We start from the raw sequence: 25,593 nt of genomic DNA on the forward strand, positions 1-25,593 counted from the left end.
GAAGTGAGAAAATTCTTAAGACACCTGGGGTGGCAACTCTGTGGCAGAACACTAGCAGAGGTAACAGTCTTGAAGACTTTTAAGGTCCTTTCTAACTTCAAAATACTATAATTACCATATAAAAGGGAGCAGATTCCAACTGTTAAACTTCAAGCAAGTTAATTTTAAAAATCTTAACTGGTTTTCTTCAATGATTCAAGAATTGGGCAGCAACCCATGTAGCAAACAGAAAAGGGCTCCGAATAGCTGTACAAAATCAAAGATTTTCACAGGCAGAAGTGGGTGGGATAAGGGTGTTACCAGTAGAGAATGGGTTGTTTCAGGCAAGGTCACTCTTCTTTGGAGAACGAATGGGGTCTATCAGGCAGATTACCTCACTAGTGCTGGCAGGTAAATCTAGATTGACTGGTTTAAAAGTCCACTCCTGGGAGAGAATTAAGTTAGGTATTAAGCCTCAGTTTGGTGATGTGGGCTTAGCCACATCATTTTGGGCCCGTTGTCTCTTTTTTTAATTCCATTTTGGGCCTATTATCTCTCTTTCTCTTCTTTTTAACAAAACAATAAATATTTATATTTGGAGATGTTAAGAGTCTGAAAATCTTACTTGGAAAAGAATAGTACTGAAATGATTAATAAAGACCAGAAAAGGTCTAAACCAACAATTAAGATTTGTAAATAGCTATGAATATTGTCTTGTAGACAGAAAGAAACTGAGGTAAAATGCATCAGCTTGACAACAATCAGGCTCACCTACCTAACAGCAAGGCTCAGAACGAAGGCAGGAAAGTGGGAAGGGAGCATCTACTCCATACAGATACTGAACCTTTACGGTTTCATTTCATCCTTACAGTAACCCTGTGAAGTAGTTACTATCATTCTATTTTATAGCCAAGAAAAACAAGACTCAGAGAGATTAACTATGCCTAACGTCATTACTGGTAAATAATTCAAGGGCCAATTTTAGGCTTTCTGCATCTCTGAAATCTAGTTCCTTCATTAGCAAAAGGCAAGTTTGTAATCTGACCTTACCTTTTCCTGAGGACAGCAAAAGAATTAACAATATTGTTGATATAATCATACCAAGATCCTGAATGAGTCTTACTATAGAAATGTAAATATTTTGTATAAATATTGAAAAGTAGTTGAAGAAAGGGTCTGCAGAAAGAAAGCCAGAATTTAGGAATGCAGACAGATGATTTTCTCTAAGCAGCTTAGATTTCTGCAGTTAGTGGCGACCTCAGGGACCACTTAACTCAAGCCCCTGATTTCACACACACAGAAACTGAAGCATAATGGTTAGGAACAAAGCCCCAGCTTTATGCTTCTAACCGTGTGCACGTAGTTAAATTGGTTAACATCTTTAAGCCTCAGGCCTGGAGGAGTAATAGAAAGGTAGTAAGAATAGTATTTAACACACAGGGTGTTGTGGTGATTACATGAAACAATATACATCAAAATCTTAACACAGTTATCTGGCACACAATAGGTAATAAATAAGTGACAGGCATCATTATTACTGTTTTTCAAGGACTCAAAGGGCGCAAGTAGTCTTCTGAGAACCTGTTCATTGTCTTACCACCCTTCTATAGCACCCTGGAAATACAAGTGAAAACTGTAACACTCAGATCCACAGCTAGAATGAGTCATCAGGGGCCACATTCTTACCATTGGTAGGCTTCTGTCAGTCCTGATCTGTCAAAGGAAAATAATAAAATTCTCTCAGAGAATGGCAGTAAAATACTAGTGACAAAATATTTATTCTGGGTTTTGTGCAAAGTGCTCTTTAAAAACAAGTATGCACCAAAACCTGTGGCTCTTCAATAACACGCAATACAGTTGAGAAGCTGAACCTTTATTAAGTGGAAAGAAAGGTAACCTAACCAATAGCAAGTTAACCAAAAGTCCAAGGTATTGTTAAATACTAAATGATACAGAAAGAATGGTCCAAAGCCCGAAAGAAGGGGTTCATTTGAGGTAAGTTTTTTATCCTGTGACATAAGAAAAGCACTATTACCACTTAAGGGTGTTGAAAGGCAAGCACAGACAAGGGATGAACAAACACAACTTTCATTCTATAATATTAAAACAATAATATAGGTTCTGAGGCTGCCTTCATAATATGGTTGTAAATTGGTTTTTGCCAATTTGAGAAATGTTACTAAAAAGTTAAACTCCTAGTACTCATTAAAATTAATTTCAAGGCCTTTAGAAAAGTGTTTGGAACCACCGTGTATCTCAAAATGATCAGGATTATGAAAAATTCAAATATATAAAAATATGGAAAAATATGAACAGAAGTCACAGAGAGATCCCTGAGATATGGGAACACATATATCCACTTCATTAGGAAAGATAAATTTGGGTATTATCAGATATTGGGTAAACATTTCATGTTATGAGGAAAGGTTTCCTGAAGGAAGGAAGCAAGCAAAGAAAACAGACCAATTAATCTCTCAACAGATGAGGTTTCTTGCCATGTGTGATTTTTATTGTGCTTAAAAAAAAAAAAAATCCCAGAGAATCTTCAAATTCTTTCTATCTAAGGAGTTTCACCTTCACTTCAACTCCATGATTTTCCTAGGACTTCTTACCACGATAGCAACAGTAGGAGTCAGTAGTCTAGTTGATGGAAGAGTCCTCCCAGCACGTATTTATCCCCTTTCTTCTGGACCCTAACCAAATAGAGCAGTTCAAATGGCTGGGATTACAAAACCAAGTTACCCAACAGATTTACAGGTTGGGATCTTGGAAAAGGATCAACTTTTTAAGCATTTCTCCATTAGGAAAAGAAGATCTTACAAACGGCTAATTTAACAGGATATTTTCAAACAATCATGACTTTTCCAGGTTACTATGAAACCCAGTATTGTCCAGAGAGAAGGATTAAGCCTTCAACATGGGAAAGACTTTTTTTTTTTTTAAGTCTGGCACAGGAAAAGTAGAAACCATGGAAAACAGAGGTTTATAACCTTGGTTAGTTTAGGAAGTCACTGTGGTTTGTTGGCAGACCATGCATATACAGGAGTGGTAGTTCAATTAGAAACATGATTCCCTACTTCCCATCTCCAAAACATTTTCTGTGTGTTTATGGATTCATTTCCCAGGTCTCAAACAGTGAGTTAAAGTAAAGTTATTCAAATACCTAAATCAAGATGCTTACATAGTAGAAAACCTGAGTAAAGGAAAACTGTTTATTCTAAATGCTAGCTTAGCAAATATTTTTAGTATCTTCCTTCCTCCATCTTTATCCTTTCCCAGGTTCAGAACCTGCCTTTCTCTGTGCCCCTGTAGGAGTCTGCCAATCATAATTTAGAGTAAAATATATTTTTAAAAAACACACAAAGAAAAATGAAGAACAACCTTTAAGGGGGGAATTCTCTTTTCCTGTCTCATTAATTTTTTAAAAAGCTATTTCCATATGGAGAGATACATACAAATAGTGAGCAAAAAACCACTGTGTTTCATGTAACAGTTCCAGTCTTTTAGAAAAGGAAGCTCAGAGAGGTATGGACAACCTGCTCAAGATCACAAAGAATCTGAGATACAGGGGTAGTGGGCGGTGAGGGCAGATGGAGGGGGAATAGCTCAGTGGTAGAGTGCATGCCTAGCATGCACGAGGTCCTGGGTTCAATTCCTACTATCTCCACTGAAAAAAAAGGAAAAAAAAAAAAAGGGAGATCCAGGTCTGTCAGGTGCTAAGGCCCATGTGCTATTCTGTTATTCTGTCATGACTGCTTTTGAGCGCCCCATCCCCAATTTCTGAATTTTACTTCTAGGTCCAACCAATACCTGGCCAACTGCTGCTCTAAGAAATGGTACCGTTCCTCTCTGAGGCTTCCTCCAAAGAGTTCTCCAACTCCAGGAACCAGAAGATCAACAGCAGCAACCTAAAAAGGAAAACTGTCATAAATAACATTCCATTTTCAGGGCATTCCAACAACTGTGAGTTGTGGAACTTTTAACATTTTGACAACTGGCTATTTAACTGTTTACCAGAGTTTCATTTAAGGTACCTGATCATGTTCATTGTTTCAATGTCAAATGTTTAAATTATCTTTAGAATACAAAAATGCAAGTGGACAGTTTCCCCTCTTGCCCATTTATGTGGCGTACTTAAAAATGTGTTTTCTGCACAAATGTGATATAAATGTTAATTTAAAAAATGTGGAAAGTATTAAAATTATGAAAATACTAAAAATCACCTACTACCATACAGAAGCAATTACATGTTGGCATATTTTCTTTCAGGTTTGTTTGCTTATCCACTTAAAAGAGTATAGTAGACATTAAATTACATATGAAATTTACCATTCTAATTGTCCTAGTTAACGTTAAACAATAAATATTTTCCTAGGTCAGTAAAAATACTTTGCATATTTAATATTTTAAAGCTGCACAGTTTATTCTTTAGGAGTATCATATTTTATTTAACTGCTTTACTTTGGTTGAACATTCAGGGATGTGTGTGTTTGTGTTTCCTCTTATAAATAATGTGGCAATGAAGTTTGTTAGGACATGTAAAATATGTTCTGATTATTAATCAAAGAAGTACAGATTAAAACAAAGAGATAACTGCCATGCAGTTATCAAAACAGGGAAGATAAGAAAATAACATAAACAATACAGACTAGAGAATGCATAAACTAATCCTCTCATACATCTGATAAGTCCTTTCTGGTCAGCAATTTGGCAAAAGACAATCAAAAGCTTCAAAAAATGCAATATGCTTTGATGCAGCAATAGCATTTCTAGGAAATAGTTCTAACAGAATAATCAGAGATGCAAAAAAAGATCAATGCACAGGATGTTTATTACAGTGTTACTTAGAATAACAAAAAATTCAAGTGTACATCAACAGGAGACCATTAGATAAATTTTAGACACAAACAGAAAAAGACTGACATCTACATAATGAGATGCTTATTGTATTGCTCTGATTTATTTGTATTTTCTAATTTTTTTTTACAATAAAGATATGTTACACTTTCATAATAAGAAAACAAAAAAATTTTAATAGGGGAAAATGGTACCTTGATATTTTAATTTGTATTTCTTCACTTACTAGTAATATTTACTTTTTTGAGAATGTTTATTTGCTGCCTATATAACTCTGTGACTTGGCAATTCATTTTTTTGGGGGGAGGGGGCAGGTAGACATTTCTAAGACCAAGAATCTGAAGGAACAAAATTAAGAAAGATTTAATGTAACAAATGAAAAATCAGTAATCCATAAAACACATCTAATAACACATAAAACATTCAACTTTTGATTTCAAAATTTTCATTGAGATATGCTTTATAAATAAGTGTGATTAATAAATAAGATAAAAATTTAAGATTGTGTGCTAAATGCTATATAATCCTCATTACTATCATTAAAGAGAAAGCATCTGACATGATTGTCATTTCTCAGCTGAATCAGAGAGCAAACAGAAATTCACCAATGGTTTCTACTTCTACTGCATCTCCTACCACTCAATAAGCTGGTGAGGAGTAAGCGTACAAACAGGTCTCTTTCACACTACCACTGCTGGTTGACTCCATTTTAGTAATTCTTCTATGAACTTGGAGGACTTACAACGAATAGGCAAATATTTCAGAACGTGGATTTGATGACTCAGATGTGACAGTAGGTAATGAAACAAACAGGTGGACAAGAGAGCTTTAGTAATACGATGAGGAAATTCTCATGGGCTATACAATTAACAGAGTTAACAGACTCCAACAGGACCCTGCAGTTAACCCCTTCCATTCTCAAATAAAGGCGTTTTTATGCCACAGAAGACCTGGCATCTTTATTTCCTAGTACCTTGCTTTTACACATGGCTAAAATATGCTAGGAGCTGAGAAACACATGATGAAAAATTTATTCTTAACTTCAATCCAGAGTTTTAAATTTAGAATTACAGGCAATCAGGGTTGGAAGAGAACAGACAAGCAAGTGGCTCTCTGGCCTCTGCTTGAAAGTATTTAAGCAAATATTCAAATAAACATTTATCAAATATTTAATATTATAACACTAAACATTTATTAATATTTAAAGTGCTAATATTAATAAACAAATATTTAATAAATAAAATATTTAAGCATGGGAACCACTACCCCTGAAATATAGCATTCCATCCTTCCATATAGCTCTATTTGAAAGGGTAGGTATATCCAAAATCTGTAATTTTGAAGGTTTTGAAGTAGGGGCAATTCCAAGTCACAAAGGTCGACAGAAATTGATTCTGGTACTGCAAGTATATGCAAATCTTTAAGAACCAGAACTAAAAAAGTCTGCTGCCTCGAAAGAAAAAAAAAAATACTAGAGAATGAGCTATTATGGAAGAACAGGAAGTAGGCAGTTCAGCTGAGGCTGGTGGCCAGTGATGAGGGATTGAACCAAGCCTTGATGAGCTGTTCTGTTTATAAGTATCAAACAAGAGATACATTTCTTTCGTAGTCTTGCTGCTAACACAACTAAAACAAGCAAAAACCCTTTTGTGATCTTATGTCAATTTTGGACCTTAGTTTTTTAAATGCTATTTTTAGAGAAGTGTAAAAGACTCATATTTATCTTTGATTACAAACCTCCTTTATGTTAATATTTGACTTCCTTGGAGAATTCAATGTGCAACCATATTAGTTTTAGACCTTTCTGTCTGGTGTTTGTTTATCTGGCATATTTGCAGCTGCACAGTAATAGTTGTGAAATTGGAAGCTTCTGACCCTTCTGAATCACCTTCACAATCTTATGCCACAGTATATCTACAGTTTTCTTTTCTGGATTCCTTTCAAACCTATCTTCCTAATAACCATGGCACCTAACTGGTTAAGCCCAACTATTTCCACACTGGCTATTCTAAAATGAATGTGATAGCTGCTGTATTAGTCAGGATAGCCTAGGTTATGGTAATAAACAAGCCCAGAAGCTTACAATAGGGCCCCTTAATCTCAGGATCAGAGACATTTTTGGCCAGATAATTCTCTGTTGTGAGAACTTGTCCTGGGCATTGTGGGATATTTAGCAGCATACCTGGCCTCTACCCACAACAGATGCACTCTCCTAGTTGTGATGACCAAAAAAAGTCTCCAGTTATTGCTGAGTATCTCCTGAGCAGGGGTAAGGGGGAACAAATAACCCTTTAATTGAGAACTACTGCATTGCAACAATGAATTGGCTTTTTAAAACTTACACTACATGTCCATCCTGGCTTGAAACTGATTTTAAAAAAAAAATCTCTTTCTGAAGTATTTCTGATCTTGTGGCCGATGGAAAAAAAGAGCATGATGACAATGTAGTGAAAGTTTCATAATGTTTAAGTCATAAATGTACATACACACATAATTTTTCATATTCTTTTTCATTATAGGTTACTACAAGATATTGAGTATAGTTCCTGTGACATACAGAAAAAACTCATTTGCCTATTTTATATATAGTAGGTAGTATCTGTAAATCTCCAACTCCCAATTTATCCCTTCCTTCCCTTTTTCCCTCGGTAACCATAAGTTTGGTCTTTCTGTGAATCTGTTTCTGTTTTACAAATAAGTTCAATTCGTGTCTTTTTTTTTTTTTTTTTAGATTTCACATATAAGTGGTATCATATGATATTCTTCTTTCTCTTTCTGGCTTACCTCACTTAGAATGATGATCTCCAGGTCCAGCCATGTTGCTGCAAATGGTATTATATTATTCTTTTTTATGGTTAAGTAGTATTCCATTGTATATATATATACCACAACTTCTTTATCCAGTCATCTGTCTATGGACACTTAGGTTGTTTCCATATCTTGGCTCTTGTAAACAGCGCTGCTGTGAAGATTGGGGTGCGTGCGTCTTTTCAAATTACAGTTTTCTCTGGATATATGCCCAGGAGTGGGATTGCTGGATCATATGGTAACTATTTTTAGTGTTTTAAGGAAATTCCATACTGTTCTCCGTAGTGGCTGCACCAATTTACATTACCACCAACAGTGTAGGAGGGTTCCTTTTTTCCCACACCCTCTCCAGCATTTATTATTTGTAAACTTTTTAATGATGGCAATTCTGACTCGTGTGAGGTGATACGCCATTGTAGTTTTGATTTGCATTTCTCTAATAATTAGCAATGTTGAGCATCTTTTCATGTGCCTCTTGGCCATCTGGATATCTTCTTTGGAGAAATGTCTCAAATAGTCTATTTTAGTTGAATATAAATTTTAGAAGAGAAAGTCTTACATCACTACTAATTTTGTGACATGCAGAAGGAAGACATCATCACCTATATCCATTCTTTGGATGGTCTGCAAATTCGCACTCTCAGGCAGGGGCATTTCCTGTATGTTTTCTTGACATGGAGAGTAAAGCTGCCTCCCTTCTTAGGAGGTGTGTACCTTTTAAGTAAGGCATTCCTCTACACCACCTCATCAACGTTCCATGATCACAGGACACTATTTTCTTTTTTATCAAGGCCAGGCTTCTCTCTTTGTGAAGAAAGGCCTCCAAAGCGTTTTTCTCCTATCTTGCTACATATACCCTTCTCCTTTTCTCTTTTACTTTAGGTTTAATTTCTCTTCAACCATATCAGATTGGAATATGTTCTGCTTTCCTTTATCATGATATCTTCCAATCTACTAGAGATTCTGCACACTTTCTGAGAAGCTATAATGAAAGTATTCCTCAACTATAAATAAAGACGTTTACATTTGGTAGGCACAGAGCTGCACATTCTTCTGATAAGATATAAAAAATACTGCATTCTCTGGTAACCACTAGGCTAATTACTACAGAAACTGCCTGTTTCTCCAGGGTTCTAGGGGAGGTAAAGTGTACATAAAGATACAACACAAACCATGACTTACGGACGAACAAAGCACAAAATGTGGAGGGATTCACACAAATTTCTTAAGAACTAATGAGAAAAACTTGGTTGCGTGTTTGCCAAGTGTTGGGCGGTGAGGGGGTTAGAGTGCAAACAGGTTGGAAACAAGAAACGTGCCTAGATCTTTGGCATGTGATTACAGTATGCCTTCATGGGCTGGCTGGTCTGTGGTTTACAGGAGTCTGAACCTAACTCAAAGGGCTGGGGGCTGAGCAATCTTGCCCTTGAATAGTAAGTGAGAATTCAGAGGTTGCACAGGGAAATGTCCTCTTAAATAATTCAGAGTTGACCAAATTTGTGCACTTCCAGGGCTAAAATCTCCACTGTGTTCCTGTGCATCTTTAGGAGACTTGAAGTAAGTGGAAGGAGTTTGGTCCTGCTATCCTTTCACTTTCCTACAGTTCTCAATGAAGGCTACAAATGATCTTTTTTACTACATCCTTTGTTAACTTCCCTAGTCCTAAAATGTATTCCACTTTGGGCACATCTTCCTCCACTGTGTATGAGTTCTGATTTTGCTTAAGTCACACAGCTGCAGTGGCATGCTGTCTAGAAATAGTGTGTGTTGGTATTTAAGCTCAACAGCACTGGTCTCTATGATACTCCCCTTTGACTCCGACTCTTTGATTCCAATCATTGTACTAAAAAGAAAACTCAGCACTTGAATTAAAAAGCAAACAGGCTAGACAGGAACAAGGCCTTTAATACATTACTTTTTCTATGCTAAATTCAAGGGGGGGGGGAGTTTAATGTCCCTTCCTCTGCTCTCTTTCTACTGATCTCAGTATTTTAAAATATTGACGAAAAACACAAACCAAACACCTCGCGCTATTCAGTGTCTCACAGGCTGTTACCAACAATGGAGCAACATTACATACTATTATCAAAAGAAGACTGTTCCACAAGCCATAGGAAATGTACTTGTGGATTAAACCTCTGCAAGCTTTTGCTCTAACTGCTGACACAGACAGTATCCGGCTCCTAAAAGCAACGAGCTGCAGCTGGGAAAGAGAGCCTTCCAGATGTGACGGTATGAAGACAGTATGAAGGTGCAGATGGGCTGCAGATAGCAAGGACTGAAAGTGGCCTTTGGCTAGTAAAATGGCCAGTCTGGGAGCATTTTACATGGACTGAAATGCATACTTTCAGCTTTGACATAAATTCCCAAAGCAGTCATTAGTCTTAGATAGGGGCAAAATTGGAAATTCCCTTCATCACTATGTCTGTTGGTTTGAAGCTGGAGATTATTTTGATGCACGTCAGTTAACTACCCCCGGCCCAGGGTTCATTAGATACCCCTTAGTTGAGTATTTTTCCTTCCAAGTTGACTTCACAATATGTACTTTATCAAGTGCCCACTAATGCTTAATTTTTTATGATTTACTAAGTAATACGGATACAATTTTAAAAGTTAGAACATCACCTGGTGATCTTGGCATCTTATTAGGGACTGCTGGGCAGTCACTTTTCCTAAACACACACGGCTGAATGGAATGAATAGATATTCTTCTCTGTGAAGCCAATACCCTAGCTGAATATTTGCTATCTGCCTTTGGGGGGCTTACTCAGGAACCCAAATTCAGGGGCATATAGCATTTTGCATGTTTGCTTATTTTCATTTTATTTGAGCCTATGATTTGACGTCTTCGAATTATTAAATATATTTGGTAATGCACCAGTTATTCTTAGATATCCAAATGAGGGAAAAAAGCTTAGGCCATCTGAAATCAGAGAATTTTAGAACTAGTGAGTACACTGTAGGTCATCTAATCCAATTCTCTAATTTTATGGAGGGAGAAATGAGGCTCAAAGATTAGAGAGACTTGCCTAAGGCCATACAGATAACTAGTAAGAGGGCTGGATTTCAAGCCCAGCACTAGTAACTTCTTAGTCTGGTTCTTTTCACTTTTCACTATAACATAGTACACATCTTCATTTTTTAAAAGGGTAGGGGGCGGTGAGGGGGAGAAAGAAAGAAAAACTGTAACTGTAAAAGTATACCATTTTACTGTTCATTATCTCTGACCAAATGTTGCGAGCATAGGTTAAACATTTCCCTGCACTTCTCTTTTCTTTTCTTTTTTTTTTTGAGGGGGGAGGTAATTAGGTTTATTTATTTACGTTTAGGGGAGGTACTGGGGATTGAGCCCAGGACCTTGCGCATGCTAGGCATGCACTCTATCACTTGAGCTATATCCTTCCCCATTTCTTTTCATTTCCTAGAGAAGGCCACTGTGAAACACACCTTTTACTTTTTTTTAGATTGCCTTGCACCCTTTGCAGAAACACATGCAACCCTACTCATAACCTGTTATTGCCCCCTACTAAAAGAAACACAGAATTTACTTAGCTGACCTCAAAATTGTTCATTCACCATTGAAAAAAATAAAGTTGGGATGGCAGCAGATACTTTATACAAGTGGGTTGAAAACAAATCTAGTTTGCTAATGAATCAACGTTATATCTATGCTTAACACACGTAGTTTAAATAAATTATTATTTTAATAATTTAGCTCTGCAAAGCTGTAAGCTATAGTACAGCATAAATTACAGAAGTACACTAAAATTCATCGTAATGCCTTCAGGTTTCAGGCTGTGAGACCATATTACTAGAGAGACTTGTCATAATGAAGGCTTCCCAGTACTTCTAAAGGTAATGTTTGTGACTGCAGCCCATGAGGGAATTGCCTTTTAAGGAATCTTATGGAAAGGCATGTTACACACACACACAACACACACACACACACACAGAAATATCTTAACATTATTAAGCTTTAACACAATAAATATTTTATAAAAATTTAGAAGGAAAGAGGACTTCACACTTATTACCTACTATCCCAAACACTGTGTTATGTACTTTTTATATATTGTTAATTATGGGTTAATTTAATCTTCACAATTCTAGAAAATATTATCATCTTATTTTTATAGATGGGTAACTAAGACTCAAAGAAATTAGGTGGTTATCTAAGATCATATAGTTTATAACAAACAGACATGGGACCTGAACCCTAGAGTGCCTTACTCTGAAAGCCACTGTACTTTCCTTTATGCTATGTTGCCATCACTGAAAAAAATTTAGGGTAAAAGCTGCTCTTTAGCTTCCCAGGATTTTTCTTAGAAAATCAGGTCACTCAATCCCTATCTACTGTGTGTCTAAAACTGTGTTGGGCTCGATTCATCCACTCATCCAACCACCTACCATCATCAAATAGATATTAGGTGTCTGTTACGTCCCAAGCATTATGCTCGGCACTGGGGATACACTGATAAGTGGGGGAAAGAAGACCTCAAGTCCTTGGGCATAGAGGAAAGAGTTATTAGTTAAATAGTGGTGCAAAGTTATGACTGCGTTAAGGTTATGATGGATTAAGAGTTAGTAGCTTTGGGTCTGAAATTTAACATGGTACCAGTGTAGTGTCTAACAGGGGTCTCGGACTCATTCTGGAGGATCAAGGGAGATTTCTCTGGGGAAATGCTTACTGAAATCAGATCTGGAGAGTAAGTAAAATTACTTCAGTGAGGAAGATTGTTCTAGATTGAAGGAAGACTGTGCAAAGATCCTGTGATGAGAGAAAGTCTAGCCTATCTGAAGACATGAGTTAGGAAAAGCCAGACTACACTGGGGCTTGTAGACCATGGAAATTATCTTGACTTTTATCTTAAGAGCAGTAGGAGGCCACTGAATGGTTTTAAGAAGGAAGAGAACATAATTAGATTTTCATTTTCTAAAAGCTCAAGCTGAAATGGGAAGAACTGACTCAGAGGAGGAAGGAATGGTTAAGGGCAGGCCAGTTAGGAGGGTACTGAAGCAGTCTGGGTAAGAGATGACAGCATGTTAATCTGAAAAGGTTAAAGTGGAAATAAAGAGAAGTGGGTGGACATGAGATGTACTTAGGAGTATGAAAATGACAGAACTTAGTAACAGCTTCAATATGGGAAGTACGAGAGGATTTCAAAGATGACTCAGGTTACCTGGCTTATACAATCAGAGGTACACAGAACAGTCAAAGAAAATCAAATTTGGTGGGAAGAGGAGGAAAGAAGTGAAATCACAGATTCAGTTTTGGGTATGTTAAGTTTGAGATGGTTTTGTGATATGTAAATAGCAGTAAGATGAATCCAGAGCTCAGAGGAGAAGCCTGGATTTCGAGATATAAATTTCTGAGTTGTGTGAAAACATACAGTTAAGCTAGCTGTGAGTACAGATGAAACCACCTGGGGAGAGAAAAGAAGACCCAGGACAGAGCCTTGAGGAATTCCAGTATCTGTGGATTAGTAGAAGAGGATGAACCCGTATAGAAGACTGAGAATAACCCACTGAGAAAGGAGGAAAACTGGGAGAATGCTTTCACAGAAGTCAGAGGAGGAGAAACTTTTCAGAATAAGAAAGTCATAAATAGTGCTGAATAATGCTGAGACGTGAAGTAAAAGAAAGACTACTGGACTTAATAACATGACAATCATTACTGATCCTAGAGCTTCAGTGATGTGATTAGAGGGGATAATTGGAGGTATGATTAGAAGTCACATTAGAGGGACAAGGAATGAGTGGTAGATACTGGGCTTATAAGACACTCATTCACCATCCTGAAGAGGTTTTTCATTTAAGAAAGCAATAGTTACACAGAGACCACAAAATACAGACACAATGCAACCAGTTTTTACCAGTTCTTTAAATGCTATAGAAATCCAGAAAAGGAATGCTCAAAGTGACTAGGTAACCTAGGGAAGTCTTTACAGAGAAGGAAAGCCTAAGCAGAATATATATATATGTTTTGTTGTTTTTTTTAAATTTTTTTGGCAGGGGAGGTAACTAGGTTGGTTGGTTGGTTGGTTATGTATATATGTATGTATGTATGTATTTAATTATTTATTTATTTAACGGAGGTACTGGGGATTGAACCCAGGACCTTGTGCTTGGTAAGTGGGCATTCTACTCCCAAGCAGAGTATTTTTAAGAAGTGCAAAACTGAATGACCGAAAAGTGCTCTATCTAGGGAATTTACATGAGAAGAATACACGGGTGGGTGTGTGCCGGGGGAGGGAGGTGGAAGTGGGATAGGGTGAAGTGAGAAAAAAAAGCTAAGAGATACAGGCACAGTCCTCTGTCTTGTGATGTAGGCTCAATACTGAATTACCTAGGATTGAATAATCTATGCCCTAGTCACTCTTACTTTCTTTTGCTGCCCACCTGTGGGCCCATTCACTTCTCATAATCAATTACACCAGAGGGTTGGTAGGGAAAAGAGAAAATAAGAATCATGAATTAATTGTGTTGCTCACTGGTTCTGGATAATGCTGGTGTGAAAGGTGGGGATGAGTAAAATCGGCAGTTAAAATGTAATTTTATATTGGTGATTTTGAGGCAGTGCAACAGAGTGGAAAAGAACACAGACTTCAGAGCCAGAGAGAATGAGGTTTGAATACTGTCACTTACTACCCACGTAGCCTCAGGAAATGCAATTAGTCCCTTTGCATCCAGTTTTCCATGTAATGGGAGAAAAAAGTAAGTTCTTGGCAAGGTTGTTTTGGGACTTAGAGATGAGATGGTTGTGTCTGCCTCATACTTGGCTAATACTGTTTCAGTAATACTACAAGAAAGAAAATACATTCAAAGCGATAACCTTCTATACCTCAGATAAGGTCATTTTATTTACTGGCAGGTCCTGATCTACAGGTGTTTTCCTACTGGTATTTATCTAGAGACAAGTGAAAAGCACCAGACAGAAAAGTTTAGGTTTGTGAACTTTTTTTGAGATAAACATAATATATTTGTTTCACAGACTTTTACAATTAATCATATTAAATATATAACTATTCAATACATATTTAAAGAGTCAAATATATTCTTATTTTATATTACTGACAATTTTGTAAAGGCAAGAAGAGAAAAAAGAGAAGGAAACCAGAAGAATAAAAAAATAGCTGCAGCTGAGGGTGAAGAAATAAGAGAGGGTAAGAAAGGCTAAAGCAAGCCAGCAGACCAACAGACAGAGACAACACAGGCAGACAGAGAAGAGGTGGTCCGAAGAGAACTGACCAAGTGGAGAATCCGCCCAGACCTCCTTGATCCCTCCACAGGGTTCCCCTAACTATTTCCATTTGACAGCCAGGGCACTCGGAGCTGCCTGCTATGCCTAGCCAACTCTTCCTCTGTCCGATCATACCACTGCTATCATCTCTTGCCCAGCGTTTCCTCCAACCCCGTGCAGTCTCCGGATCAGTATCCAGTGTGATAGGAGACTGGGCACATTGCTATACAGTGCTCTAGTGCTCTTAGAAATCTAAAAAACAAGATACACCTACATTTGCATCCACTCAAGTGAGGACACCCTGCGATAGAAATGAGGAAGTGTGTTTATAGAACACTGGGATCTTCTTTGGGAACACATTTTTATAGGTACCTTTGAGAAATGTTATCATTTTAAAAGATGCAAAGAGTGAAGGATATAATTTAAGAAAACACATCAAATGAAACAGAATCAAGGAAAAACCCCAGACTGAGATGATTAACCCCGACTTGTTTAGTGTCTTTTCTTACTGTGTGCTGAGGACTATCTTCATTATCCCTCATGTAGAATGGCTTGAGCTTTAATGGATAATTAATGACAAAGACTGGCATGTTGCCACAGTGCTTCACCAGGTACTTTTCATGTTCGGTGTGTAGATCAGCACCCCACTGTAATGAGAAAAAAGAAATTACCAAAGGAGAAGAGAGAACTGAAATATACAACGCAGGACCTAAAATAACCTGTATCAGTGCCAAGGGCTTTCTCTCCCTGAGGATCAGGGATGTGTGGAGCTGTCTGCTGAGGTTACACAGATAACTAAACTAGAGAGGGATACGTGTTAACAAGAACATCCAAAGGCCTGCGAAGATGAAAGCTGAAAGTAGTAGATGAACACCATGGTTTCTGTGCCCATCTCAGGGAGCAGCATTCAGCAGATGAACAGCATCTGCAGGAAAACACAGTGCACCTCCCATGGTGTATAAAAGCTACTTTGGAATCACAATTTTTACTAATATTGCCTAGAGCTTCTTCTACAGTTACTGTTCCTAAGTTTCAGGAAATTAAATGATGAAAGATAATATCCCTAATATTGAGTCTATCTTTGGCTAGATGGTTTCTCTCTGAATTTTTTTTTGATAAAAGAGTCAACCCTCATATATCAGATGCTCCTTAATGAATATTTAATAATACTGTTCATCTATTTATTCAGCAAATACTAATATGCCTATTAAACTCTAGATACCATGCTAGGTACTAGAAATCCCTGACTTCATACATAAAGCTTCCAGGGTAGGAGATAAACATTAAATTAAAAATTATACAAAAAAATCAATTGATTATAAATATAACAAGCAAAGGGCACTCATAACTTAAGAGAGCATCTGACTTAATTAGGAATGGGACTGGTGTAAGGAACAGTTTGAAGACAAAGGTATTACATTCTTAACATTATCTTATTATTCCTACTTGTCTGGCAATGCACTAAGTATAGGAAAGAAGCACTGGCACAGAAATGAGGAGACTTGCCTCTAACGTTACGTGCAGGCCCACTGATACATCATGGGGCCTTTCCAGATCTATATCCTTGCCAAATAAAATAAAACAGCTCTAAAACACACACACACACACAAAACTCGGTGTTTCCAAAGTGGATTACAAATTAGAAGGTTCCGTAAAGTTCAAAAGAAAAAGAAACCTGTTTAATGTGTTGACTAAACTTATTTGATCACACAACCTTTTTTGTCTGTCACCTGTTAACATCATTTAGAATACACTTTGGGAAACACTGAACTAGTTGATTTCTACACTGATACTCTATGATTGCCATTCTTTCTAAGGAATTTCACTGGGAAACTTCTTTACAACCATTTTGTTACTGCTATTCCAAGTAATATGATTCTGCTTCAAAATTATTTTTCATTCTAAATATTCCAATGAAGTAGAGCAAACGTGAAAAAAAAGCCAATGTACAGATATGCAAATACCACACACTGCTAATAAGAAATAAGATTATTTTAAAGGATTCTTAATGAAATCAGAAACATACAAGACAGATACATATTTTCATACATATGTATGTATGTACTACCTCTGGGCAGAAGGTGAAGTTCTGGGATGCCTGCTTTAAGATCTCCACTGCCTCAGTGTAAGAAATGCTGGAGAGGGTAAAAGCAGAGAAAAAGGTCAATACAATGGGCTGTTGTTAACTAATCCATCTGAAGGCTGGAAAAGGCCTATGCTCATACAGTTTTTGAGACTGTACTTGAGTATTAAATGATTACTGGGTTATCAGGAATGATTATGAAAAATGGCTGCTAAGTAATCAGGAATTAAGGCCGATCTAATCCTCTGAGGGCCTGATCAGCATGAAGGGAAAGAGCCATTCAATAATCCCACTCCCCATCTACTTGCAGAGTACAAGAAGCCAGTCACTCAAGCAAGCACAGATTTTCTCTGAATTCATGTTATCCCAATGCCCTAATAAAAGGTGTGAAATATTGAGGCTGAAAGAGAAAAAGTCTCTCCCTAAAGCTCTCATTCATTCATCCAACAAATGAGCACTTACTATGTGCTACACATCCTAGGCACTGGAGATACAGTAAATAAGAACATGGAGCTGATGCCTGCACACGATAGGGGTGGGGAGGAAGATAAACAGAAGTGATATAAAGACAGGGAGCTATTGGTGCTATGCAGAAAAACAAAGCAAGGCAAAAAGACAGAGGGAGTTTGGGGGTGCTATTTTAGATAAGATGGTCAAGAAAGGCCTTGCTGAACTGGTGACATCTGAACAGAAACCTGTATGAAGTAAGGAAATGAGCCACACAAGTATCTGAGGGAAAGTATTCCAGGCAAAAGGAACAGGGAGTACGAAAGCCTGCAGTGCAGAACAGTTTGGCTCATTCAAGGAACAAACAAGTCAATGTGACTGTATGTGGCAAGGGGGAGAATGCCAGGAAACCAGCCAGGAAAGGCAGTCAGAGGTCAGATCCTAGGAACTCTTTCAGGCCATGCTAAGGGCTTTGTAATATATTCTAGTATTGAAGATTGCTTAGGAAAAATATTATTGGTTACCTCAGTAAAAAAAAAAAAAACCCACCATGCCTCAAGCAAGCCAAATCAAGACTTTGGTTTAATTTTAACAGTTTGAGTAGGTAATATATGCACATAGTTAAAAAAAAAATCAAGATGAATAAGAGAATATACCTCTTCCTTGGATCCCTGTCCTGTAGCTACCTAGTTCCTCTCCTCACACACAATCACTGTTGTTGGTTTTTGTACGTCCTTTATGCATTCATAAGCAAATATTAATATTTGATCTCCCTTTTTTATAGATGGCAGCCACAGCATATATATCATACACACTTTTCTATTTTTTTACACAATAATATACCTTGCAGATCTTTACACATCAGTATATGAAGAATTCTCCACTTTTTGAACTATCAGATAATATTCCATTTTGTGGATGTGCCCTAATTAGCTGAACCAGTCACCTCTCAGTGGGTATTTCAGCTGCTTCCAATCTCTCACTGTTATAAATCATGACGACATATAGCTATTTTATGCTCTTACATACTAATTCCGTACACGGGAAAAATGGAATTGTTGGATACAAGGGTATTAGCATTTGCAGTTTTTATAATTTTGAAAGACTGCCAAAGATACTGTCTCCCTTTTACAGGGTTATACCAATTTATGCCTATCAGTAGTATATGAAAACATCAGTTGCTCTGTAGCCTCTGCGACACTATTCTGCATAATTAAAAACAAAAATCTACAAACTTTCTGAAGGATTTTGAACTAAAAAAATAATTTAGCCAACAAAAACTTACTCTCTGAAGCAAAAATAAAGTTCACATCTATAACTAGAAAGAGTTGTATCATATAGTACAAATAAAGCCCCCAAATCTATGTTTTGAGTGAGTTTTTTTCCTAAGACGAAAACTAAAATCTAGTATTAAATAACAGATCATTTCTAAGGTAAAAATGGTGTTGGTGTTGATAGTAGTAATAAGTTTTGAATGAGCATTTTACAAAAGGGAAACTGAAGGTTACAGAGGATCAGTAACTTGCTAAAAATCACTCATGTAGTCAGTAGTAAACCCTGATGTGCTGACTCCAGAGTCTAAGCTTCTAACTGCTGAGAGAATGCCTAACTCCCTTGGAGTTTCAAACATAAGTTCTAACAGAACAAAAGACAATGGGCTCTGGGTTCTCCCTTTGACTCTACCACTTACTAGCTGTGCAAATCACTTCACCTCACTTAAAGCATCCTATAAATTTTTGTAATTTATAGAAAAATCTAAAAATAAAAACATTAAAAAATTATCTGTATTTGTAAAATAGGGAGATTACATTATATTGTCTAAAGTTCCTTTCTGCTTAAGATGTTCTATTGTTTTATTCCATCAATTACTTGATATGATCTACTTCTTATACTGAGAAATATAAGAGCAATAAACATGAGAAGCACTAGAATTCTGTACCATTGATATGCTACTGCTACATTATTAAGAAAAAATGACTCCCATGTCTAAATATCTCGTTACTCTGGATATTCTGCCCTACTCCTCCCACACCTTAAGATGAGGCAGAACTTTCAAGATCAAATTGCAGTTCTGACACTGGATATCCTTAACGGCGTTCATCAATTCTCTTTACTAGTTTCTCTTGTTATGTATGGGGAATAATATTTCTTCTCATTCCCAGAAACTATTTGCAAAGTGCTCTGAGGAACGGAGAAGACACTCTTGTACTGCATGATACACTATCAAACTAGCTTCATATTTCAAATTTTCTGTTGTTGAATGAAGAAAACTATTCTGAAATGTGGGAGTACAGCTGCTAAGTTACAGAGATCATTACCAGTATTCTTTGCCTAAAATTCACACAGACAAATGAAAGGCAAATCTTATATAATTTAAAAACCTTAATACTACAAAAGGAAACATAAAATAACTGAGTTCTAGTTCTGCTTGATAAAGGCTAAATTCAATTACTACACAAATCCTTTAAATAATATATTTTCATATAAAACAATTTAAATATTCAAGAATATGATGAAATCTATTCAAAAGAATGTAAGTCACACAGTACCTTGTGTGTGTTTGTGTGTGTGTGTATATGTGTACTTCGGGAAGCATCTTGATTCTAATTCATCATGCTAGATCTACTCTCATATCCTCTCAAGGCTGTTAAAATCTCTGGTTTCAAAGACTGGCAAACCCTGCCCTCCATCTCTGGTACCCTCTACCTTGAGAATCCTCAACATCGTGCAATTTATGTATGCCCTCTGGTGTTCAGTTCCCTCTTTGTTTCTAGGTCCTGGAAATTCTCTTATGTTCTAGTGAAGTCAACAATGCATTTAAAAGGATTTCATAATATTTTAAATAGAATTTTTAGATGTTTTGTAGTTCTGCTTCAGGTTTTCAAGTTGTCTAGTCTGACAAATTGCTTAAGCAGCATGGTCATTTGATCCTTCTAACAAAATAAGACAGACAAGTTATCACTTTATAGATGAGGAAACAAGCTCAGAAAGGTTAAAGATTTACTATTTATCAAGTTCATAGTTGTAAGTAAATAATTATTCATGCAAATATTTAACTATTCATCTTTTTCTCTATATTTTAAACTCAAGAAAAGAATCAATCCATGCTCATCTTCACTCCTAAATCCTCAGTGACTAGCTCAGTGTCTAACTCATAGTAGGGAGTTAATATATATTTGTTGAAAAATATGAATTCATTCATCAATGGTTAATAAGTGGTAGAGCCAGGATTAGAATTCAAGTCCTCTTATAGTTCACTATACGCAGAGCATAAAGTAAACAGTGACAGAGTTAGGAGAAAACCTCAGGGAGAGGACCTAGTTTAAAGGAGAATACCTTCACCCTCAGGGTTACTCAAATGTCATTTACTCATTCACTCAGTTATTTAATAAATATTTACTGAGTTCCTATTAGAGGCAGTGTGCTAAGCACTGGGGGTAATAATGTAAAATAAACAAGCCCCTGACCACACAGAGTTGATAAACACTAAACAAGAATCCACACATGCAAATTTAAACCACAATCAAGATCTGTGCTGTGTGGAATGGATGATGGTGATGGCCATGACTGAGACGGCACAGCCCATGAGGTCATTCCCAATCTCACTGCTTCACATGAATGGACTGTTACATGGTACGTCAAGATCGGAGTGGAGCTACAAGTGCTCTAGCATTAATTCCAGCGCTCTTTCAAACACATGAAGCATACTGGTTGAAAGCATATGAGCTTTGAAATCAGGTAAGTATGAGTTTGAATCCCCATCTCATCTTTTACTTGTCTAATTTCTTTGAGTTGAATCGTCATCTATAGAATGGCAATAGTAACTACCCACAGAGTTGCTGTGAAGATAAAAGTGAACTACAATGTTTGTAAACTTTCCCTCTGTCTGGCACATAGCAAATATTCAATAAAAGATGGATATTCCACCCCCTCCATCTTAGATCTTATTCCTTAGATAAGAGTTGGGTAATTTTCCTTAAGGTCTCCCCAGTTTTCTGTTACCAACACAGATTCACTGGGGTGCCCAAATTACTTCTTTCCTTATCTACTTAATTATAACTTTTATCAACACGTTTATGTCCAGAACTCTCCTGGAGACTACAGATCTGTGCACTCAAACTGCTTATCCAACATCTAAAACTGGATGTCTGAAAAGTATGTCAATCTTAACATGACACCTGGTGATGACAAGCCTGGTATCACCCCCTTTCTCCCCACAAACCCCCTGCTACTCTGTGGCTTCCCCCATCTCCGATAACAGCAACTCCATTTTTACAGCTGTGTAAGACAAAGACCTTCGAGTCACCCTTGACTCTCCTCTCTTTCCCACTTTCAGAAAGTCTTGTATGCTCTATCTTTACAATATATCCAGAACAGGACAATTTCTCTATCTCCATTGCCACCACCCTGGTCTGTGATGGTTAATTTTATGTGTTAAGCTGGCTGGGCTGCAGTACCCAGATATTTGGGCAAACATTCACAACGTTTCCAAGAAGGTGTTTTTTCAGATGAGTAAACACTGAAATCAGTGGACCCCAAGTAAAGCAGATTACCCTCCAAAACACGGGTGGGCCACATCCAATCAGCTGGAGGCCTTACTAGACAAAGACTGGCCTCCTCCAAGAAAGACGGAATTTTGCCAGCAGACTGCCTTTGGACTTGAACTGAAGCTCTTCCCTGAGTCTCTAGGACCTGCTGGGCTCCTACATCAGATTTTGAACTTGCCTAGCCTCCACAGCTGTGTGAGCTAATTCCTTAGAATAAACCTTTCTCTCTATATACACATCCTGTTGGTCTTGTTTCCCTGGAGAACCCCGACTAACACTGGGTTCAAATCACCACACAGTTTCCCTCAGATGACTGGAGCAGTTTCCTGCTCGTTCTCCTGCGCTTGCTCTTGTCCCACTACAGCCTATTCCCAACAAACAGCAGTGATCCTGTTAAATCCAATTCAGATCCCGTGGGCTCTCTGCACAGAACCCTTCCATGGCTTCCCAATCCAGACTCCTTAGAGTGACCTACAATGTCCCACATGATTTCCCCACCTCCCCTCTCCTTTCTTACTTCATGTTCTATTATTCTCTTCCGTCATTCACTCCTCACTATACAGCAGGCACGCTCCAACCTCAGGGTCTTTGCACTTGCTATTCCCTCTGCCTAGAATATTCTTTCCCACTTACCCATATAGCTAGTTCTCTTACTGTACTTCCTTTAGATCTCCACCCAAAAATAGTGAGATCTTCCCTGACACACTATCTAAAATTTCTATCTCCTCATTTTCCTTTGTCTTCTCTTATCTTTCTCTTCTCTGGGTCTTTTCCCCTAAGTTATTACTCATTTTCACAGACTACATGTTTCATTTATTTATTGTGTTTCTTGTCTATTATTACCTCCACTAGAAATATAAGCTCAATGAAGACATGGAATTTTATCTGCTTTATTCACTGCTTTAAGATAGTTTTCAGGTTCTAGAACAATGCCTGGCACATAGTAAATCTTCAATATGCATTTAAGTGAAAGAAAACATCTAAAAAGCCTTCACCTGTACTTCATTGCCCTTCAGTTCTCTATCGCAGGGCTCCTGACTGTTTCCTCCTCTTCTGATCCCACAGCCGCTGCCTTGCTATTGGCTCAGGCTCAACGACTCATCGCTTTTAACTTGTAGCCTGAAGGTCTAGTCTGATACGTGATATTTGCAGCTCAGTCAAGTCTGCCAAGTTTTTTTTATTCTCCTCCTCAAGGACAGGTTGAATTTTTGATTCTCTTAGAATAAAAATTCCCTAAATCTAAGATGGCAAGTGAAAAATGATACTAACTTATGTTCAGAGACAATCTTCTGTTCTTCTGAGGATCAGTCTCACTTCCTCTGTAAATATGCTGAATACAAGTCTTACATAAGTTGTTTGTACTATGTATAAGAGGTTGCTTATTTTTTTTATATCAAATATGCATCTGTTTTATAATAAACTGTGAAAAGAACAGTCTATCTGATTAATATGGTTGGTGGAATAAACAGGCAGTCCAATATCAAGTTCTACTTGAACAGGATGATAGTGGAAATGAGGCAATAATTTATGTGCTTTATTTCAAAGACAAATCTTGAGGTTTACAATATATGGCTAAAAAAACAGTTCAGAATATATTTTCAGATTTTAGCAAGTGAAGGTAAAGAAGGAAAAGAAAGAAGACTGAAATAGAGGAAAACTGAGAGGCAGCCATTACAGGTATCTTAAAAGCTTATTTTTTAATCAAGCCAGATTTTGATTACTAAATAATTAGTTTGAATTGTAGTAATACAGTTAATAATTATTATGTTCATTTATTTTCTTATGATTTATTCATTGATTTATTCATGAAACATTGCTCATCAACCATGAACCAGACATAAGTGCTCTAAAAATAATTAAAACATGGTTTTTCTTTGAGTCTAGGGAATGTGATAAGCAGATATACATACAAAACTTAATACAGTGTGATAAATACAATGATAAAGTATGAAAAAGGTTCAGAGAAAGTATAATATCTACTTACATTAGAAAGTTGTTTTTTAGCATATGTTCTAATCTGTCCTTGTTAAGAAAAGAGAAAAAGAAAATTTATTAAATGTAATGATATTCATTACCTATAATAAACATATTTAAAAGGCTTTATCCACAAAGCTAGTTACCTTTTGGCCAGGAGCTATGAACTTGTGACACAGTTCAACATCTTCAGGACAATTTGACAGAACCGTCGTTGTTGTAGTCTTAAAGAGCCCCTCCATTACCTAAGAGAAATGACAGAGAATTACCCGACATGTAAGCTACATGAAACACCTGTTTAGGGCCCTGTAAGGACTGCTCTCCAGGTCTGAGCAGCTGTAAATCCATTAGGCCTCTTACTTTCTGAATATACTGGAGCAAGTTAATTTGGTTTTCCAGATTGATTAGAGGAGGCATCACAACTTCTTCTTAGAGGGTGTAAAAAAAGGAAAGAAAAATGTCTCAATCTTCTGTTAACAGTTTCAGTACTGACCCTGAAGTGGGCTGTCAAATGAACAGCTAAAGCAAATTGACGCCTCTCTAAATTTCAGTATACTCACTTATAGAATCAGGACAGTAACATTTCCCAGCTTACAGGGTTGTTGTGATAGTTAAATGAGGTAATCCATGTACAAGACATAGCTTAGTGCCCAGTAAAAAGAAGCTCACAATAAGCATCAGCTGTTGTGAAGAGTGGGCCATTTTGAAAAGTGCTTCATTCAGTCACTGGTAAATGAAAGTAAACTTTAGGATTGGAGAAGCAATGAGAAATATAGCTACATCTAAATATATACCTTTTTGCTTTGCAAGGTATAGAGTAAAAAATAACAAATCATTATATAACACAAATCAGTACATAAGAATTCATTCTATTGTGGGTGTCTATAAAAGTCTCATTGGAAAAACTTCTTAGAAGAAAAAACTGGAAAGGAAAATATTCCTAAAATATTTTTAATCAAAACTAAAATTTCTGTTTTGAAGGCAGTGAGATCATTGTGATCTCAGAATGTGTCCTCATAAAGATACATACATTGGTTAAGTACAGTTTGCCCCAGAGGCAGGGATCCTCTGCTTCTTTTTTTTTTTTTTAATCACTGGATACCCTATCAAGCCTGGAAACACAGTGGGGGCTTAAGCATCAGAGTTAGTATGAAAGATAGAGGAAAGCACTTAATTATCAAAAGAAACCATATAGATTTATTTACATATATAAAATATTTTTAGATTTCTTTTTATATATATTTTACATTTTTTACATTATACGTACTATTTTGTAGAGAAATAAGGGATAACTTGATGAAACAAGAGGAAAAGGAGGCTAAAGATCTTTTACCTTGAGGCTATAGCACCTTCAATCTAGCAGTGATAAGGAGATCACTAAGTACCTGAATGATTTCTGAAGGGTTATATCCTTCAATCACTCAAAAAAAGCCAACACATATTGGGAAGAAAAAAGAACAGGTAGACTGGATAGCATGCTTGCACTGTTGAGGGATTCAACATATTCAGCTGTAAGGTGAACACTGACCACTGGGACTATTAAACAGGGTCTTTAAGGAACAGTGCATTTCCACCTGAAGAAGAAAATCACTGGCTTTTCTAACTTAAATTTTACACCATGCTCTATAAATATATCTGAAGAAAACAGAAACCTAACA

The 25,593-nt window shown here is 36.9% G+C and overlaps 1 protein-coding gene across 7 annotated transcripts in view; it reads right to left on the minus strand.

The window, feature by feature from the left end:
* Nucleotides 1–25,593, minus strand: part of NARS2 (asparaginyl-tRNA synthetase 2, mitochondrial) — a 109,288-nt gene that overhangs the window by 13,341 nt on the left and 70,354 nt on the right. For 6 of the 7 annotated variants that reach the window (XR_006721210.2, XM_074372740.1, XM_010973446.3 and 3 more), the window contains 6 exons: nucleotides 24,082–24,180; nucleotides 23,946–23,983; nucleotides 16,953–17,019; nucleotides 15,394–15,531; nucleotides 3,790–3,887; nucleotides 1,666–1,692 (listed from right to left, as the gene is read on the minus strand). Coding sequence is in view for 6 of the 7 variants with exons in the window: in XM_074372740.1 (XP_074228841.1) it covers nucleotides 1,666–1,692; nucleotides 3,790–3,887; nucleotides 15,394–15,531; nucleotides 16,953–17,019; nucleotides 23,946–23,983; nucleotides 24,082–24,180 (467 nt within the window). In the remaining variant the exon portion in view is untranslated. The remainder of the gene's footprint in view (nucleotides 1–1,665; nucleotides 1,693–3,789; nucleotides 3,888–15,393; nucleotides 15,532–16,952; nucleotides 17,020–23,945; nucleotides 23,984–24,081; nucleotides 24,181–25,593) is intronic. The other variant, XM_074372739.1, reaches the window with a different exon arrangement.

This window comes from Camelus bactrianus, chromosome 10, assembly GCF_048773025.1.
Source record: "Camelus bactrianus isolate YW-2024 breed Bactrian camel chromosome 10, ASM4877302v1, whole genome shotgun sequence".
Lineage (NCBI taxonomy): Eukaryota > Metazoa > Chordata > Mammalia > Artiodactyla > Camelidae > Camelus > Camelus bactrianus.